The 19,448-nt window shown below is 38.7% G+C and overlaps 1 protein-coding gene across 4 annotated transcripts in view; it reads left to right on the top strand.

The window, feature by feature from the left end:
* Nucleotides 1-19,448, top strand: part of PTPN12 (protein tyrosine phosphatase non-receptor type 12) — a 75,884-nt gene that overhangs the window by 44,640 nt on the left and 11,796 nt on the right. For all 4 annotated transcript variants that reach the window (XM_080340503.1, XM_080340504.1, XM_080340501.1 and 1 more), the window contains 5 exons: nucleotides 149-291; nucleotides 2,332-2,398; nucleotides 2,995-3,072; nucleotides 3,174-3,272; nucleotides 10,878-10,963. In XM_080340503.1, the coding sequence (XP_080196629.1) occupies nucleotides 149-291; nucleotides 2,332-2,398; nucleotides 2,995-3,072; nucleotides 3,174-3,272; nucleotides 10,878-10,963 (473 nt within the window). The remainder of the gene's footprint in view (nucleotides 1-148; nucleotides 292-2,331; nucleotides 2,399-2,994; nucleotides 3,073-3,173; nucleotides 3,273-10,877; nucleotides 10,964-19,448) is intronic.

The raw sequence follows: 19,448 nt of genomic DNA, 5'->3' as shown, positions 1-19,448 counted from the left end.
TTGTGTCTTTAAATATAATGAAGTGAAAGTTCTTTGTGGACCTTAATAGGCAGCTGTAACTTTCATGTATTTCACAGAGCTATTTATTTCATATGAACTCCTAAAATAAGTCTTATCATTAACACCTCTTTCCCTCCCTCTCCTTTAGGAGACTCGTAGTGTCTATCAATTTCATTATGTTAACTGGCCTGACCATGATGTCCCTTCATCTTTTGATTCTATTCTGGACATGATCAGCTTGATGAGAGAATATCAGGAACATGAAGATGTACCGATTTGTATACACTGCAGGTATCAAATATATTTATTTTTAAAAATTGTATATACATTTTAATTTTTTGAAGTCTAGACTTTCTGGTATGAGGTGCATTGATTTACTTCTAAATCACAACTTCTGTATTTATTTTCATTTTGTAAAAAGTAACATTTCCTCATGTCAAAACTTGGCTCAAAATCATAGAGTCTTCATTGTCTTAAAACTCATGCCACAGTGAAATTTTGCTTCTATTTCAGTTTAAGACAGACCATCAATCAGAGAAGAATTAGTCTTTGAAAAGGAAACCATTTTGTAGTTTTTAAGACACTTAAATCCTCAATAGGACAAAACAAACTTTGAAGATAGTTGCAAATCAGAAGGTTCCACTGTCAATAGGACAGACTACATAGCAGGTGCCATCCCTACCTGAGGACTCTTCTGTCAGTCTTCTAATATGACAAAAACCATCTCTAATCAGCAGGCTGTAGTTCTGGCTTGGTCAGTCTTTGCTTCTGAGCAGCAGTTTCATCTTTAACCTGAAATTTGGCTGACAGAAGGGCTGTTAAAACTAAACTGCCATGAAGATGTTTTGGTGAATTGGCAATTTCTGATAATTTCTCTGATACTTTTTAAAGCAACGGAAGTTTTTGTATTCTATGTTAGAAAAACTGAATTCAGTTTAATAAGCCAGGAAGGCCAGTGGCATCCTGGGGTGTGTTAGAATGGGGAAGGTGAGTAGATCAAGAGAGGTTCTCCTTCCCCTCTACTCTGCCCTGCTGAGACCACACCTGGAATATTATGTCCAGTTCTGGGCCCCTCAGTTCCAGAAGGACAGGGAACTGCTGGAGAGTCCAGCGCAGGGCAACTAAGATGATGGAGTGGAGCATCTCCCATGTGAGGAAAGGCTGAGGGAGCTGGGGCTGTTTAGCTTGGAGGACACTGAGGGGTGACCTTATTTATGTTTATAAATGTATCAAGGGTGAGTGTCATGAGGATGGAGCCAGGCTCTTCTCGGTGACAAACAATGATAGGACAAGGGGTAATGCATATAAACTGGAACCCAGGAGGTTCCACTTAAATTTGAGAATAAACTTCTTCTCAGTGAGGGTGACAGACACTGGAACAGGCTGCCCAGGAGGGTTGTGGAGTCTCCTACTCTGAAGACATTCAAAACCTGCCTGAACACGTTCCTGTGTAACCTCATCTGGGTGTTCCTGCTCCGGCAGGGGGATTGGACTGGGTGATCTTTTGAGGTTCCTTCCAATCCCTGACATTCTGTGATTCTGTGTGAAGTGTCAAATTGTTGGAGACTTAACTTTTTAGAGCTTGGTTGTTCTCTGCAAGTGTCTGTAGAGATCTACTGTCTTTAGCTGCATCCTTTTTTAACCTGTCACTCTTAGGTAACTGAGGTCTAAAACCATGAGGAACTTACTTAGTGCTGATTCTATTTCACTTTGTCCTGTTTCTGGTGAATGTTGGGTGAATATCAATATAGGTGTGAATGCTGATTCTTTACAACAGTATAATTATAATGTAGTAAATGTGTATGCATTGTAATTGTCTGTAAAATAGAAAAATTCATACTATAAGGAAGGCTAAGTGTGATAGTTCAGTCATTTTTATAACTTTCAGATTTAGGGGGTTCTTAGGTAAAAAGCAGAAAATACAAAAGTGATGCTAAATGAGAAAAAACTGTAGGAATTCTTTAAACATTTTCTATTCTACCATTTAACATATCTGTCATTAAACTTGGGCAAAATCCCTCCTGTTGAAACAGTGATAACTCAATTGTGTGGTGAAAGAGGCAATAAAAATATCAGCATTGAAGGATCTTTCATGATAGCAGTACCAATTGGCTATGAAAGACTTGCGTTAAAAACTATAATGCTCCATTTTACACTGCTTTTTAAAAAAATTTTTAAGACACAGTAGTGTCAGGTTGAGGGAGCTTAAAATGATAGTGGAGAGATTTTAGTACTTTTTTTTTTTGTGTAGACTCTGGAAATATAAAGCTTATAGCATCTCTTTAACAAATTGAATTGATTTCTAACACACCTAACCATTTATGTTCATAGTGCAGGGTGTGGAAGAACAGGAGCCATCTGTGCCATAGATTATACATGGAATTTGCTTAAAGCTGGGGTAAGGAATCTTAAAATAATGAACTTTGTGGTATTCCATCATTTCCTAAGTGATTGACCTCCCAAATATTGTAAAATAGTGAAATGTTTAAGATATTCTGGAACTCTTGACAGGTTGGGTGTTTAGTTTAATTGCATTTATGCTTTAGTATAGACTGACTGTATATAAAAATGTCACTTTACAGTTCTAAATATTTTAAAAATGTATTTTGAGATGAAGTGATTTTGAATTCAACTTTTTCAATATCTCTGTTTCATCTTGCAGCTCCTAAAGCCTGATATTGTACAAGGATAACTTCATTCTGGGCTTTTTAGCTTGTGAATTGTCATTCATGTTGCAGTGTCATGAATTCTTTCATTGTATGTCTCATTTTCAAAACACCTGAAATGCTCTCATGTGGTCTAAATCAAATGTTTAAAACCCGTTCTGGAGATGAATTGCTGTCTTTAAAAAATTAAAATAATAGCTGCAATGCGGAAGAAATAGATTGGTTTTAACTGCAGAAGCTGAACATACTTTTGTATGTCTAAACAACTTTCATATTGCTGTCTGACAGCCAGCTATGTCAATGTAATTGATTTCCTTCTGTTTTTCAGAAAATACCTGAAGAATTCAATGTATTCAATTTAATCCAGGAAATGAGGACACAAAGGCATTCTGCAGTGCAGACAAAGGTATCTTTTTTTTTTTTTAATGACTCTTTATTCTATGGCAATATAGTGTTATTCTTTGTAAAGATCTCATGCATTTATTTTTATCTGGTAATCTACTACAGGAGCAGTATGAACTCGTCCATCGAGCCATAGCACAACTGTTTGAAAAGCAACTGCAGAAATATGAAAGTTGTGCAGACTGGAAGATTGCAGATGGAGTGGTATGTGTCTTACCCATATCTGTTTCAATCAGTTGTAGCTATTGGCTTCTGGTTTAGTTGGGTGAGGTACAAGACTACCTTACAAATCCATTTGAGTATCGACCCAACTTTGAGCCTTACTTGAGACAGTGTTTTTGCTCTTCTGAAAAAGCTCCCTTTTTATCTCTGAGGGTGTTGACTAGTGTCTGTTGTGTATAACACTTGCCATTCCTCAGAAAAGTTGTAGGTTTTGTTTAATTAACATACAACCCAGAATGTTTGTTTGGTTTTTAAAAGGAAACAAACTCTGACACAGGAAGTTTTCAAATAACTTCCTTAAATATAATGTTATATCCTAATGTTCCTTCCCAGATCTTATTCTACTTGCAGATGCTACAGCAACTCTTGCCCTGTGTACATGTGATTGGTTTTAATCATATTCAGTGGAAACATTTCCATATAAAAGAATGTGCCTATTTAGATACATTATAGCTAGTTATATAGGCGATACTACTGAACTGAAGAGGAAATTTTCTTTCATTTAATGTTTTGATAGGACTCTGAAGAGTTGGAGTACTCTGTAGGGCTGGTTTCATGGTTGTGTTGTCCAGTTGCCTTTCCCATTTCAAGCAGTGTTTGAAATGAACTGAGTTACCCGAGCATTGTAAGCAGCGTTTGCCAGTAACATCACAGTAAAAAGTTAATCTGATTGGCAACGAGTAGCAGTATTCAGAGGCAAGTAGCTTGGACACAATCCTGAACGTGTGTTCCTGTGAACTTGCCAACTTTGCTCTGCTGGAAACAATACTGTAAAATGTCAACAAAAAAAACACATGCAGTGTTTGAAAAAGAAACTTGTAACAGGGTTAGAATTTCTATTAGAATGTGATGGGATTCACAGCTATGTACAAAATGCACATATGATATAGTATAATGTCATAATTGTATACTCTTACTATACAGTTATGCATATTGTGTGTATATAGGACTGTGAATGTGCTGAAAATAATATTATGTAAACAAAACTATATGAAGAAAAGCTTTCTTCAGATACCAGCTAGAGTACTTTCAACAGTGCCCCCAGTAGCCAGATTTCAGGGCAAAGATGAAATTGCTGCTCAGAAGCAATTTTTTTCTGATAAGGAAAGATTCAGTTGCTAAATTTGATAATCAGAACCATTTTTCTCTCTCTTCACACCCCTCGTGGTAGGACTCTCTTAAATTATCAGTCAATTAAATTGGAACTGAGTCTTGGACTCAGCCCCATTCCCACTGAAACTCTTGATCACGTTGTCATGTATCTGGGGCCTTTAATTATGTGCTTCTTGCCATCATTGGTGTTGTTAGCACTGCCATGAAAATATTACACTTGGTTTTCTATTTGGAAGCCTTGAAACATATTTGAGCTGCTTAATCTTGACCATCTGATAAGATACAAGTCAGATTTGTATCAGTAGAATATTTTGTGAGTTACTTGAGAGGCATTTCTATGATCTGAAGTGAACCATGGCCGTCTTGGAAAGTACAAATCAAATGGAATTCCATCAAGTTGGATGTTCTGTATGTAGAAAAAAGAAAGGAAAATTGAGTAAAAGATAAACAACAGAAAGTGTACTATCTCTTTAAAAACATTTATGTTGAATTTTGTCTCTTGACGGTAACAAGTGTGTTACGGTACTGCAAGTCCTTGTTTTACTGTTATTCACTAGTAGAAGCTTTTATTAATAAACACTTCATCTGAAATATGGCATTGTTAGTACTCCCAAGTATCTTGTATTTGTTCCTGTAAAAGTGTCAGAATTCTGTTGCTGCGGTTGATTGCACTTTTAGAAGCTGTGGAGGAATCAGCTGATCTAAGAAGTTTCATACTCAGAACATTAGTGGTTTGGAAACTCTAAGTGAAAAGACTTTGTCCAAATTCTCTTTACTGTTTTGCAGCTCGGGAGGGGATTTTTGGCCATTGTAGCATTCTAAAAAATCATATATGTCTTCAGAGACATTTATCTTGTTTGCCTGTGCTTGGAAAGTTTTATTTAATCTGAATCATTTCAGTGTATAATTTCAGTCTGAAGTATTTATCTTTTTATCCACTGCTGCTCTGTGGTTCCCATGCTGCTTTATGATAAGAGCAAAAGGAATGCCTCAATTCCTTTTAAGGGAAACCATGAGATGACTTCTGGAAGAATCTTTACAGTAAATTTGCTTGTACTTTACCAGTACAGAAAGCTTCTGAATGACATTAAGTATTTCCACTGTGAGTTCCAAAAGGAAATCAATGCATTGCAATTCCTCTACAAAAGGTTTTGAGTTGTGGTCAATGCCTGTGAAATCTCAGTCTAAAATGCTGATGTTCTTTATTTGCTCAAAGTTAGTGACAGCTTTGTTTGGTGATTCAACTGTTGGAGGAGGTAGGTGGGGGAAGACCCACCGTTGGGAGATGATGGCACCATGTAGGTCACCCTCGCACCCACTGCATCTGCCGTGTGAATTCCTGTGTTAGCACAGGAACATGAATTAGTCTGTGTTCTAGACTAGATGTAATCTATGCTTCTAAGTATTTTATGGTCCTTTCATTTGTTAATGTAGTCTTTCATAGACAGATATACACATATTTCATATTTATATATATATATATATAATTTTACAGTTTTCTTATAGTGGGAAGCCTGCCACAACAGGATAAGTGTCTTTCTGTAAGAAAGCAGGATGCTGCACTGAACACTTATTTGACTGATTGCACGTTAGTTAATCTGTTTGTGTGTTTGGTTGGGTTTTGGTGGTATCTTTTTGTTTGGTATTTTTTTGTTGTTTTCAATAGTTCTGTGTGATGACCCTTGTGAACTACATGTGTTGTCCTGGATTTTCTAAGCTGATACTTTCAAAAATTGTGTTCTGCCTGAGAGTGCAACATCTGGCTAGAGAAGCAAGAGAGTGTTGACTGCTGCCAGTAAGCTGTGATTAGGAAGGCTGGGAGGCTTTTTCTTAATACTGCCATCTGCTCTTCTGAGCGGATGAGGCCGTCCCTGCGAGCTACCCTACAGTCACTTCTACAGTTCAGCTTGCCCTGTTGTGCTCAGTGCTTGTTGTTCTACCGCTTTGCCAGTTCACTTACTTTGATATGCAATAGAAAAGGAAATCTGTGAGTTGGTGTCACACAAGGGTGCTCAAAATACAGGTTGTTGGCTCTCTCCCGTGACACAGAACTGAGAACAAGTAACTGACTTGCTCTGAGAGTTCAGCAAGCAATATTTCTCCAGCAGTAACTGAGCACAACTACTTTAAAATGCTGCAGCATCATGAAGTTGGTATGAACACTGTTTTCTTTCCTGCATGGCTTGGTGCTTTTGGTTACTGCCTTAATCTTTTATCATGTCCAACCTTTGAAGTAGAAATCCTTCATTTACTGGGGAATGAGGTGTCTAAGAGTAAATGAAGCCTTTGCAGAAACATCAGTCTGAGCTAAATAAGCAGAGTAGTCGAGTACCTCTTTTTTTGGTGACAATTTCTATAACGTTCTTGCTCCTGATATAATGTGACTAGAACGGAGTGAACTGATCCTGATTTTAACCTAATGTAGAAGTGAAACCTTTTGAACACCTGTGACATCTGCCTGGAGCCTTCCCAATGTATCAAATTGGAGTAACCACAGAGCTGAATTTAGAAGTACCATTTTGTGTGTGTGTTTTTTGTTGCTTGGGTTTATTTTTTTTTCCTAAGGAGTTGTTTTTGTAAATTCTCTATGGTTGTGTGTGTGCCTCAGACATTTGAGATTATACACTTTTTTGCAAGGTATATCCATATGTTTTATTACTAGTAGCAAAAATAGCGCTGCCTCTTCAGCTACTTCTGCCCGTCTCAACTAGAAACAGCTTCTTACTGTATATATAGAGTTTAAGAAAAGTTAGACATATGTTAGCTTCTTTAATAGCTTTTTCATCTGCCTGGGAATGTTTTTCAGGAAATGTTCTGTTCACAAACACTTCACAAATATACAAGGACAGGGATGCAGTTGCTGGTTTGTTTTCTGGATGAGCTGGTCTCTACCACAGCCAACAGGCACACCCTTTCCCAGTACCTTCTAGAAAACTGAGCATGGAAATGAGACACCTGCTTCTCAAAACTCCTGTGCTGGCAGAATTGAACTGAAATACTCCTCTGATTTGCTGTGGGATGGAGAAGTTGGTGGTCAGGGGGAGGAACTCCTTCTGTGGAGTCTCGCTCTTTCTGAGATCTCTCTGCCTTATGGAACTGGGATGTGCTGTTGTGCTGAAACCAGGCGAGCAACCCGCCATGTTCTCAGGGTGCAGTTGTGTTAGGTTCGATCTGTAGTTGCTAATAACAATTAATTACAAAATCACAGAATCGACTGGGCTGGAAAAGACCTCAGAGATCATTGAGTCCAACCCTTGGTCCAACTCTAGTCCGTTTATTAGATCATGGCACTAAGTTCCATGTCCAACCTCACTTTAAAAACCTCCAGGGACGGCGAGTCCACTACCTCCCTGGGCAGCCATTCCAATGCCTGACCACTCTCTCTGGAAAGAATTTCTTTCTAATATCCAGCCTAAATTTCCCCTGGCAGAGTTTAAGCCCATGCCCCCTTGTCCTATTGCTGACTGCCTGAGAGAAGAGACCAATCCCCACCTGGCTATAACTTCCCTTCAGGTAGTTATAGAGAGTGATGAGGTCACCTCTAAGCCTCCTCTTCTCCAGACTAAACAAGCCCAGCTCCCTCAGCCTCTCCCCATAGGTCTTGTGCTCAAGTCCCTTCACCAGTCTTGTTGCTCTTCTCTGGACCCGCTCCAGCACTTCAATGTCTTTCCTGAACTGAGGGGCCCAGAACTGAACACAATTAGGGGCTTTTTAGTACAATATCAATGCTCCAAATATAGTCAGTGGGGCAAATTAATCTGTTACCTTCATCCTCAGCTTACTGGCTGGTTGGTTAGTGGTGAATGAAAAGCTGGATGTGACCTGACAATGTGCACTCGGAGCGCAGAAGTCCCATCGCATGCTGGGCTGCATCAACAGGAGTGTGGCCAACAGGTCAGGGAGGTCATTCTGCCCTCTGCTCTGCTCTGGTGAGACCCCACCTGGAGTCCTGCATCCAGCTCTGGAGCCCTCAGCACAGGACACACATGGACCTGTTGGAGAGGGGCCAGAGGAGCCACAGAAAGGATCAGAGGCTGGAACAGCTCTGCTGTGAGCACAGGCTGAGAGAGTTGGGGTTATTCAGCCTGGAGAAGAAAAGGCTCCAGGGAGACCTTATTGTGGCCTTTCAGTTCTTAGAGGGGCCTATAAAAAAAGATGAGGACAGACTTTTTAGTGGGGCCTGTTGTGATAGGACAAGGAGTAATGGTTTTAAACTGAAAGAGGTGAGATTTAGGTTGCACATAAAGAAGAAATTTGTTATGATGAAGATGGTGAAACACTGGCCCAGGTTGCCCAGAGAGGTGGTAGATGAGACATCCCAGGCCAGGCTGGATGGGGCTCTGAGCAACCTTATCTGATTGAAGATGTCCCTGCTCATTGCAGGGGGTTGGAGTAGGTGACCTTTAAACGCCCCTTCCAACTGAAATGATTCTATGATTCTATGTAAACCAACCAACCTCAGCTGACTGTTATGGGAGCTTCATTTGTGGTCATCTAAATGTAAGTGGCTTTTATGTGCTAGCTGAATCTCACTCCAAAAAAAAAGTTGATAGTTACAGGCAGTGGTCAGCAGGACAATGAACTCCCTGTGCAATGTGTCTGAAAGGGCAAACACAAGCCACGGAAATAGCAACAATAGTGTATTTCTGCTGGAGTACTTCTGGAATATTGTATTGGGCGGCTGCTTAGTGGAGGAGGTTAGTGACAAACAATAAGAAAGAATAAAGGATTTAATTTATTTCTTCACAGGAAGTGCTTCACTTAGTACTCTGAGGAGTAGAATTTGATAGTAGACTTTTCACACTAGCAGATAGTAATATAACTATTTTAAAACTAGGAATGGAAATTAAAACATATAATCAATTAATCTAAATCTTAGTGAGGGTAGTTAGCTCTTGAAATAACTTTAGTTATGGTTTCTCTTCCAAAGCTGGAAATGCTTAACAAATTCAAATGCAACTGTCATGTTTGAAGCAGAAATTAACAGGGAATTCCCTTTTTTTTAAGCCCAGAGAAGGTCAGTCTCCCGCATCGGTGTGAACAGGCAGGCTGGCAGGTAGTGAGGCCTGTGTCATGAACCTGGTGTTGTGCTTTGAAATATGGTACAGATTTGAGATGTTTTTGTTTTTGTTTTTTTTAATTGTTTTTCAAAAGAAAACTGCAACAAAAGTGTTTAGGTAAAGTATGTTATAAACTCAAGATAACACTGAGGCCCTCCTTGGTTTTGTTGGATCTTTGACTGCGGCATGTGTATGGAAATGGTATTAATTAATATATCAGTTTTACTGTTTACTCAGCATGTTGTGTTATTTTGATACATATACATTTATACATACTTGTACTGAGTCTGGCTGGGTTGGAGTTAATATTCTTCACAGCTGCTTTTGGGGTGCTGTGGTTTAGATTTGTGACCAAAACAACGCCGATGACACTGGTGTTCCCACTATTGCTGATCAGTGTTTGCACAGTGTCAACACTGCCTGTTCCTGACCCTGCCTCCCGGTGCACGGACTGGGGGTGCACGGGAGATGGGGAGGGGACACAACAAGGCAGGTGGCCCAGACCAACCCAAGAGCTATTCTGTGATGCCACATAACAGTAATAGAGAGGGAAAAGGTGGGAGTTTGGGGAAGCTGGCCATCCTGTGCTGGCCATAGGTCTGCCTGTGGGGTGGTGCTGAGTTAGTTGTTTTCGCATCACTTGTTTTGTTTGTTTTCTTTATTTCTTCTACTTTGCTTACTAAGCAGTTTAATGTTGACCTACAAATTCTGTTGCCTTTCTTTTTTCCCACTCCATGGTTGGGGGTAAGAAGCAAGTGAGCGAGTGGATTTGTGGTGCTTGACTGCATACTGGGATTAACCCACAACAATATTTTATATGCATATAAATTTGTATGGATACATATACATCTAAATATATACATATATTAAATATATCTCTTATATTTATCATCCTCCTAAAACAAAGTCTTTGTGCTTTGCCGATTAAGTTAAACTTCATTGTATGCAAAGGGGAGGTGATTTGGAAGTGTTTTAGAACAATGTGTTGTATCTTATCCACTTGTCAATTTACAATAGCTGAAATTCACTGTTTCCTACTACACTATAAATTAGTCTTATTTTCAGTGGACTGATTTTACAAATTAAAATAATTTGACTAGGAAGTAAATGCTTTCACTATGAATAATTTGGAGGGCATAAGGGAGCTTGCTTTTACTGACTTGATAGGTTAGCTGTTGAGAATTTTCTCCAATGGATTATACAATTAAAATGTGAAACATAATGTTCAGTCTGAAAAATTTGATGTTAAATATACAAAATAATATTGTGAATTTAGAGTAGAATTTAATCTGTATGTAATTTTGAAAGTCATCTCTATATGATAGCAAAAAGTAAGTGATATTGTCACTATGGATCTTAAGTATTGTGTGTACTGACTTTACAGCCATGAATGAAAACTTTTTCTTTTAATCAGGATGAAAATAATACAGAGAATGCTGTCAGTTCTTCAGATGCTGAGAAACAGGATTCTCCTCCACCAAAGCCTCCACGGACCCGCAGGTAGTTAACCACGTTAATGTACTGTTTTAAGCTGACAGATTGACATGCTCTATAAATAGACTAAAACTACTGATAATATAAGGACTTAAGATGCATTTTTTTCTATTTCTAAATAGAAATATATATAATACAAGTAGAAGTCTTGTAATATGGTCTGTAAATATTGTAAAATTTGAATAGTATGTGTTTGAATATACCAATGCAAGGACTACATGTGAGTAGACAAGGACACCCCCCTTTAGCAGTCAGATATATTAGATCTACTTGCGCTCTAATTCAGCGAGGTGATAGTAGCAAAATATACTCCAAAATAGGCTCAAATAATGACTGAACTCATTTTTGGAGACAAGAACACAATGAAAAATATCCATTATTCAAGAAAATGTTACCTCACAGGCAAGTACTGCTATTGAATAAAATATGCCAAAGAATGCTTTTCTTAATGAGAGGGAAAGTTGGTCTCACCAGTCCTTTCATTTAATAGAAGAAAAAGAAAATCTCTCTAGCTCTTAAAATACATAGACTTGACTTTAAGGAAGCCAAAAGTAAAACTGAACTAGCAGATTTGTCCACCTAAAATGGGCACCAAACCTGAGCATTGGCTAAAGAAGCAGCTCTCCTGAAGGAAGCGCCTAAATTCCCTGGGTAGTTTTTGAAGGCTTGTAGGACCTTTGGCAGGTGATCTTGCCTGTGCTACAGTACCTGTAGCTAAATAGATATTTAAGGTAAGAAGTTGAGTTTCCTGAAGTTGTAGAATGATGCAAGAAACCATCAGCCACTTAATATTCTTGCATAACTTTTAGTCATGTAAAGAAAGTAGTTTTACTACTTTAAAAGATAATCAGACTGGAGTAGTGCAAGATCAGGACAGTACTAGGAATTTCTATTCATTTGATATTTCAATGGTTAAAGGTAGAAGATGAGAATTAACTCCTTCTTTCCAATACTGCATTTGGTGGGGTACAAATGATGTGGTGAGGTGAGCCTGGTTTTGAAGCACTAGCAAGATGAAAGCGGTGATTATAGAGTAAAATGAATTTTAAATCCTAAAATATGGCTTTGGTAAAAAAAGGAAGTTTAAACGTGTATTTATATAGAAAATGGAATTGGGTATAGAAAGCCATCTGAGAATTGGTGACTCAGAATAGGTGGCAGTGTGTGTATATATTTAATATTGCAACATAGTCTTCTTGTCACAGGAATAAATATAGTTTAAAGCTGGGTGTGGAGGTGTTCCACTTTGCCATCAACTAGTAATTTGGACCAAATTTGGAGTATTGCACACCCATTCTGATGAGGGTATCTGAGAACTACCATAAATAGACCTATTGCTCAACTTCTTTAGTGGCCCCAGGGATGGTATTTGCAATAAGATGACTTTGGAAATAATGTATGATAACAGTGACTAATGGTACAGCAGGATAAAAATATAAGTAGCTGTTGTAGTTAACTTAGCATTAGTTATGTGAAGCAAAATTTAGAGGAGAACAAGGCATTGAAAGAGAGAGGTGGAAATAAGTTAGGGCTTTTCACAAACAAATGGCAGAGTTTATGCTAGGTAGGTAATAGCATTTTTACCTTTAGATCAGTGGTGAAGTGACTTTACTCAGTTACATAGATTAAGATGATGACAGTCTGTTAACCTGTGTTCATGATGAATTCCAAGCTCTTCTTGTAATTTGGTCATTGAACTTAAATATGATTTATGTTCAAGAGGTAATTTCTTCATTACTGTTCCTTGAAATAATCTTACGTATTCCTATGTTTTTTTTCATTTTTTTAATATTCATTTAGTAATCATATATGCATAATTCATGTTTTAGGCCACATCTGTTCTGCCTTATCTGCATTATATTGGTTTTTACTTGCTGCATTATGAAGTGAAAATCTTTTAATCTCTGCTATAGAACCTGGTCTTTTTTAGGCCTGCTTCCATGAACCCGTACCCTCCCATCTGCCAGCACTGGCAGGAAGGTTAGTTCCTTAGAGGTGAATAAATGGCAGCTTTTAGCGAAGCTGTTGTCTTTTTCGAATGGAGGTTATTTTTGAAAAACAATGAACTACACCCCTCATGGAAGATGCTTCTGAGGGAAGGCTTCATTTGCCATTCCCACTAACAAGGATGATTTTTCTTGATGTGGGGAGCTGGTTTTACAAATCTGCAGCCTGGCTCAGTCAGGACTTGGAGCCAGGTTTTGTGTGCTGTGGATGTTCTGGCACAGGTTGACATCCTTTTCCTGGGGAAGATGGGAGAGCACAATCCATGAAGGATTCTAATTTAATCCCCATATGGAAAAGGAAACTGTTAAACATGATACATCTCCTTATTGCATCTGTAGCTTTTTTCCCCAAACTATTCTCTTACAACTTTTTTCGTGTCTCCTCTATTATTTTTCTCCACATTGCCGTGACTAAAAATATCTTGGTACAACTATTTTAGGTATTTGTCTGAATCTTTTCTGTAGTGAATGTTTTCACACTGTGTCTAAGAGTTGTTGCCTTTACAGACAAGTTCATATTCAGTAACTACTCTGAAATAATCTCGCTTAACCCACATTTTTAGTTTGATTTAGGATTTTCTCTGGAAACTTGCTTAAAAATATTTTGTTGAGTAGCATTTTTAGGTTGTCAGCCAAATGTGTGCTTGAGTTGTACATGCACTGTCTCTGAAGAAGTTTGCTGAAGACTTTTGACATATAAGATTGGAAGCTTATTCAGGGGCCATAATTAATCCCTTTGGTATTTGGTTTGGCTTGGGATGTCTTGGATAAGGAGTTCTACACAGTCTAACTTCTAATTGCACTTTTCTTGACTTCTTTTATGTCTGTCTCTTCTTGGAAGTTACAAGTATCTTTAGGCTATTGATATTAAATCAGCATTAAATTGGAATTTTGTTTACTTTTATCAACTCGCTATGAAGCATCTAACTACTTGTTTTGTAAAGGCTTTGGAATCATACTGTCTTTCAACCTTTCATAACCTTATAATGCTTTAATCTAATTCACACGTGCTGTACAAGAGGTAGAAGCAGTCATTTAGGTTAATGTCTATCTGCATTCGATGTCAACATTAAAAACAATTCAAATATTACTCCTTGATTATTACGAAGATTAACAACTCATGAGTGCATACGTCAGGACCTCACTCTAGTCTTGTGAAAGTCACCTTGAACTTACATCTATATTAAATTTACTTGGAGGACTGCGTGCTTTGTTAGACACATTTAACTATTTTCAGGTTAAGGCAGGAACAGGACATAAGGATGCTTTTATTTTATTGTTCGGGTAGAAGACTGTAAAGAACAGAAGTTTTAAATTTACAGTCTAGGACTGTACATGGTTTTGTGTGACTGTACAACTGGAGCTTCTACTTCAGATCTGGAAGCCTTGATTGGTACTTCAGAATTCGTAGGGATAGTCTTAATACCCTTAAGTAATAGTCCCTGAAATACTTGTGCGTTAATAATTCATTCTGAAGTATTTGGAAAACGAGGTCATTTATTTTAATCAGGCTTGGTTATAGAAAATTCTTCATTTTCATGTTCAACTGCAATTTGAAAAAGTGGAGAAACAGAGACAGAAACTCACAAAAATAGAAGATGAGGTCATGGGTCTTTTGTATGTGCTGTAGTGAGGAGCTGTGTGCCACTGTCTGAAGGAGAAATGATAAAATACTGGAGCAGTATAACTTTTCTTCATATTATGCTTGGACTTCAGTCTTATGACATTAAATACATTTCAAGGGTTATGTGTAATTCCATTTCATGTTAAGCCCTGCAGAACCCTCTCTTTGCATCTGCTGCAAAGCTAAGATTAAAACCATTGATTGGTGTTCCTTGTTAGTCAGCACTCTTTGATTTGTATGTTAACAATTAGCAAAAAAAAAGCCTCATGCAATCTTTACAATAAAAGTTCAACAGTTGGTTATTTTTATTAATTCCTCATACTGAATGGCAGTTTTTCTTCCGTGTGGATGGCAGTGATTTAATGCTTAAGTAGAATAATGTGGTTGTCTAGCTTCAGCCTGCTTACATCGAGTTTAATTTTCCTATTTTAATTATGAGGGAGGATGTAGAGCTTGGTATCTATTTTTGGTTGATCACAGCAGCTGCATTCCATGACCTTGGCATATTTAAAAATAAAACCCTACAATATGCTGCGTGGAATAACCGTGGATTACTTGAGTGGGGTTTTTTTTTTTGAACGCTGGCCAACTTTCATTTAAATCTGAACCCATGGTACCCTGTTTTAATAATACAGCTCTTTTCCATTAGGGCCAGAATGGCTTAGATTTTAAAACATTCTAAAAATTTAGAATATATTGTGGGGAAAAGAAAAAGGCAAAAATAGTGTTGCCGTTGCTGCTGCTTTTTTTGGTGGAAACCTATAGTACTTATGACAATTCCTTTTTATTTTGACAAATAATTTAAAAACATTATTACTCGGTGCATTAAGGTGAAGGTCTTCGGCATAAGACGCTGCAGCAGCTGCTCAGGTTGTGTGGCAATAAGAGCGATGGAAAAGCTGCCCTGGTCACCTTGGGAAGTTCCATCTGCAGTAATGGATGAGGAAGCGCAGAGACAGCGGAATTGCAAGATAATCAGTAGCAGTTGTACATGAAGAGACACCATCAAGGTTGAGTTATGAGGAGGCACTCCATTTTTTATTGCACAGTGTGATTTTACAAATGGACTTGAGAAATGCTTGCTTGTGCAATATAAAAAAGCATTGCAGGGTTAAGTTAAAGGTCTAGTATGGGAAAGCTTTCTCTTTCTGGTGTTCTTTGGTTCACTGGCTGTTTTCTGTCTCAATATCCTCTTTCATGAGCTTTCTATTAGTTTCCTGGTAGTTTAAATCACGCTGTTTTTACTGTACAGTCTCCTGTTGTTTGGAATAATATTAGTAGTTCATCTTTGGGTAATTTTCTGCCTCTAGGGGGAGAAGTGTCTATAGAGCACAGCTGTTGGAGGAAATGCCCAAAGAAAGCATTATGCGGCAGCCCAAAATGCCCAAGTTTCTTTGGCAAGAGTTTTAAAAAAAGCTATGGACAAACAGAGACCTCTTAAAGGTATACATAGCCTAGTATTTCCTCTTTGTAAAAAGAATCAGAACCATTGTTTGCAATGCAGAATATATGAAATAATAATACGATGATGTCAGTAAAATAGAAAAATTGTTACGTGCTCATAGAAAACCAGGAAATCCTGGGTGGCATCTATTTCCTTTTTTAAAAAAATACATCAGAATACTATGTAGGCATCCCATTTTCTGAGGATGGATATTATTAAATATTAAATAAAGCCAAGAATTCTTTTAATAGGTAATTTCTCGTTTGATCGCTGTAAGCTTGCATTTAAGAAGGAGTGAATGCAATTGAACTCCAAATATAATGGGGGATATTTTACTAGCTCTGTTTAGCTGTGTCCGAGGAAGATGGTCATCCAGGGGTACGAGCTGCAGGCTGCTGACAGCTGCCGTGTTTCCTGGCTTAGCAGTTCTACACGGACCTCTCAGTGGGCTGTTTGTGTATATGGGGATTCTGTTTACTAGTGAAGCAAATGAGAGAGTGATTTCATTAAGCAGTAATCGGTGAAGAACTTCATGAATTTTGACTGGTATTATGGGCCTGTCATCTCGTCATACCTGGTTTAATGCTAATTTGCTTCTTTAGCTAATTGTAATGCCTAAGGGTATGTCCCTACCAGATAAGAAATTAGTTTTTCTGACTGCATGTAAAACTCTGGGTCAGGAAAATGAGGTCAATAAAGGAAAAACCTCATTTTTAGTGGGAGGATTTAGTGGAGATTACTGAGCATCACTGCTGGTAAAGGGGGCGTGTAACCATTTATGCAAGTCAACTCCCTCTGTCTCTCTCACCCCCTCAGAACAGAGGAGAGAAATCCAAGGGAAATTCTGCTGTCCTCCTTAGCGTGTATTAAGTTGGACTAAGACTGACTTTTTTCCGTTGGCTTATCTTTACTAATACAAGCAAACAGCTTATTCTCAAGTGTGTTCATTTTTCAAGAACATCTAGAGGCAAAACAGCTCCTAAATTACTTTGTATTAAGTTGTTTTGATGTGCTTTGTATTCTTCCTATCTCAATGTAAAGCTCAATTGTAATATACAAGTGCAGGTTGGGGGGTGAACAGAAGGAGTCTCAGGCCCAGCCCTTTGTGACAGGGGTCAGATGGGCAGAGAGTAGAAGAGGACACCAGGGAGACCTGCAGGAGGATTTGGGGTTTTCCAGGTACAAAGATACAGTAACTTTTAGAAGATAATTTGGAAGCTGGGGAGCTTGCAGTACTTTAGTGGTGGGCATGTTCATAAACTGAAAATCCAAGCAGTTCTCCTCAGTTTGGAGTCCCCTGTATAAGGATTTGGTTGCCCATCCCATACTATGATAGCTTGGTGCTAATATGATCCCAGGGATAGAACTGGTGCTGCAGTCTGTCCAAGGCAGGTCTGCTTTCGGTGTTGTAGAAGATTCAGGTGTGTTTACCTCGGTGTGATAGTCTCAAGATTTGGCACTGGCTAAGTCCTTCTTAGGCCTTGTTTGCAAGGAGGGGAGCTAATAGCATTGCTTTGATTTGGTTTGCGATGTGACATAAAGACCAGCCACAAGAGCCTGTTTGGTGCCTTTCAGTCAGGAATTCTTGTGCAAGGGCTTGGTCTTCAGCCCTGTTCCCTGGAACTCCTAAAAGCCACCCCGCTCTTGGCCTTATTCCAGCATAGTGGAACCAGCGTGTTTCAGACTTAACACTTTTTTGTGTTCCGTGTAAATAATGCCCTTGGAAAGAAGTGATGATTCAGTTTTGTAGCTGTTGGGGTTTTTTATTTGTCTGCTCTGCTCTCCGGTAACTTTTTTGAAAATAAGATCAAGATTTTCAAATCCTTCTTGCTTCCTCTCTTTCTGTCTGACAAAGACAGACTGGCAAATGTGAACAGTATCACAAGAAACCTCAGCGCGGGTTGCTGTATAAACAATACTGAAAGGATATGGAGCGTAACTTCCTGCTCTGCAGTTTTCTTAAAAGCCTTTCTACATTTTTCTTTTCAATTCATTCTTTCTTATTGATGTGGGATATAAACTATAAATTCTTTGGCCAATAGAGCTGTGGTACTAGCCCATGTTCTCTCAAATAAAAAGGCTTTTTCAGACCTAATAAGAGAAACAAAAAGAAGATGGAGACTTGTCTTGGAAAGCAAAATGCTTTAATCAACAAGTGCAGGAGACAGTACTAGTGATTGATTGATTTATCAAATCTCAGAATGGCTATTTTTAGGTATTAGTTTTATAGTCAGACAAGATATGATACTAATATCTTTGGTCTTGTCTGTCCATGGCTCTGAACAGTCTCGTTAATGTTTTGGCAGTAGTGACGGCCTTTCTTGGTGCAGGTAGTTGCCTGATTAGAAAGGATTTGAAAGACATACCTCTTATTTCTGAACATTCTACGTGTGACTGACTGCGATGATCCAGCTGAGGTTTCTTAGAGCTCCCCTGCAGTTGCTAAAATTTGTTAGGTCTATGTTAGACTCCTGATTTCAGACTGGGCTTCTTCTGTGAGAGATTTGTTGGAGTGAGGCAGATAGTGGTAGAGCTGGACACAGGCTGTTCCAAGTTGACTGACACCTGTGTTTGGATGCCAGACTTCACCTACAAGCTCTGGAGGTCTGGTTTCCTTAGGCAGCTGGTGGGCCATTATGAGATTTCTTTTTCTTCCATAGAACCTGCTAATTCCCTGAAATACAAATACTTTTTCATTCTCATTCTTCATCTGAGTGAGTAATATATGATTAACTACTACTACTCTAATGGAAATACCATTTATATAGCCTGAAATCCTAAGGCCTGGGGAATATAATCACATCATCCTGATGGTCCTTACAACATGAATTATTGCTGGCACACCTTGTCCAGATATGCTGTCCTCTCCCAGGTTTTAGGCAAATGCAGCAGGAGAGTAGTGTCACTGTCATCTGTCATCCAGCAGGTAGCGAGAGTTTTTGCCTTTTGGAAGCCCCTGTTGTCTGGCTTTTGGTGTATAGCCTTGAACTCATTTGCAAATAAAAGTATTTCACAAGGGCAATGTGAACACTCTACCGAATAAATTCAGTTCTTCAGAATGTTGGATCGTGAAAAGAAGGTGCAGTCCAAGGTCTGCTAGTGACTCATTTTCACGGGAAATGCGTGTCCTGCTAGGACCTGATCTCCAAGGAATGGTTCCAGGTCTCCTGCTGCAGAGCTGGATTTGGGTGATTTATGATGCCTCTGGCACAGATTATCCAAAAAAAAATGAGGTATACAAGGATTGGGCTGAGTCCTGCTTCTTACAGGTTATTTGATTGCTGGGAGCACCTGAACTTGTCACTAAAGACTCTCTGACCCTAGAACTGTCTGTTTTCCTAATATGGGGGAATGGGAGCATCTGTCTTCTAAATATTAGCGTCTTGGACACTGTGTGCTGGCCTGTGTAGAGAGTTT

Source organism: Nesoenas mayeri (assembly GCF_963082525.1).
Source record: "Nesoenas mayeri genome assembly, chromosome: 1".
Taxonomy (NCBI): Eukaryota; Metazoa; Chordata; class Aves; order Columbiformes; family Columbidae; genus Nesoenas; species Nesoenas mayeri.
This window is presented reverse-complemented; position numbering and strand designations above follow the sequence as displayed.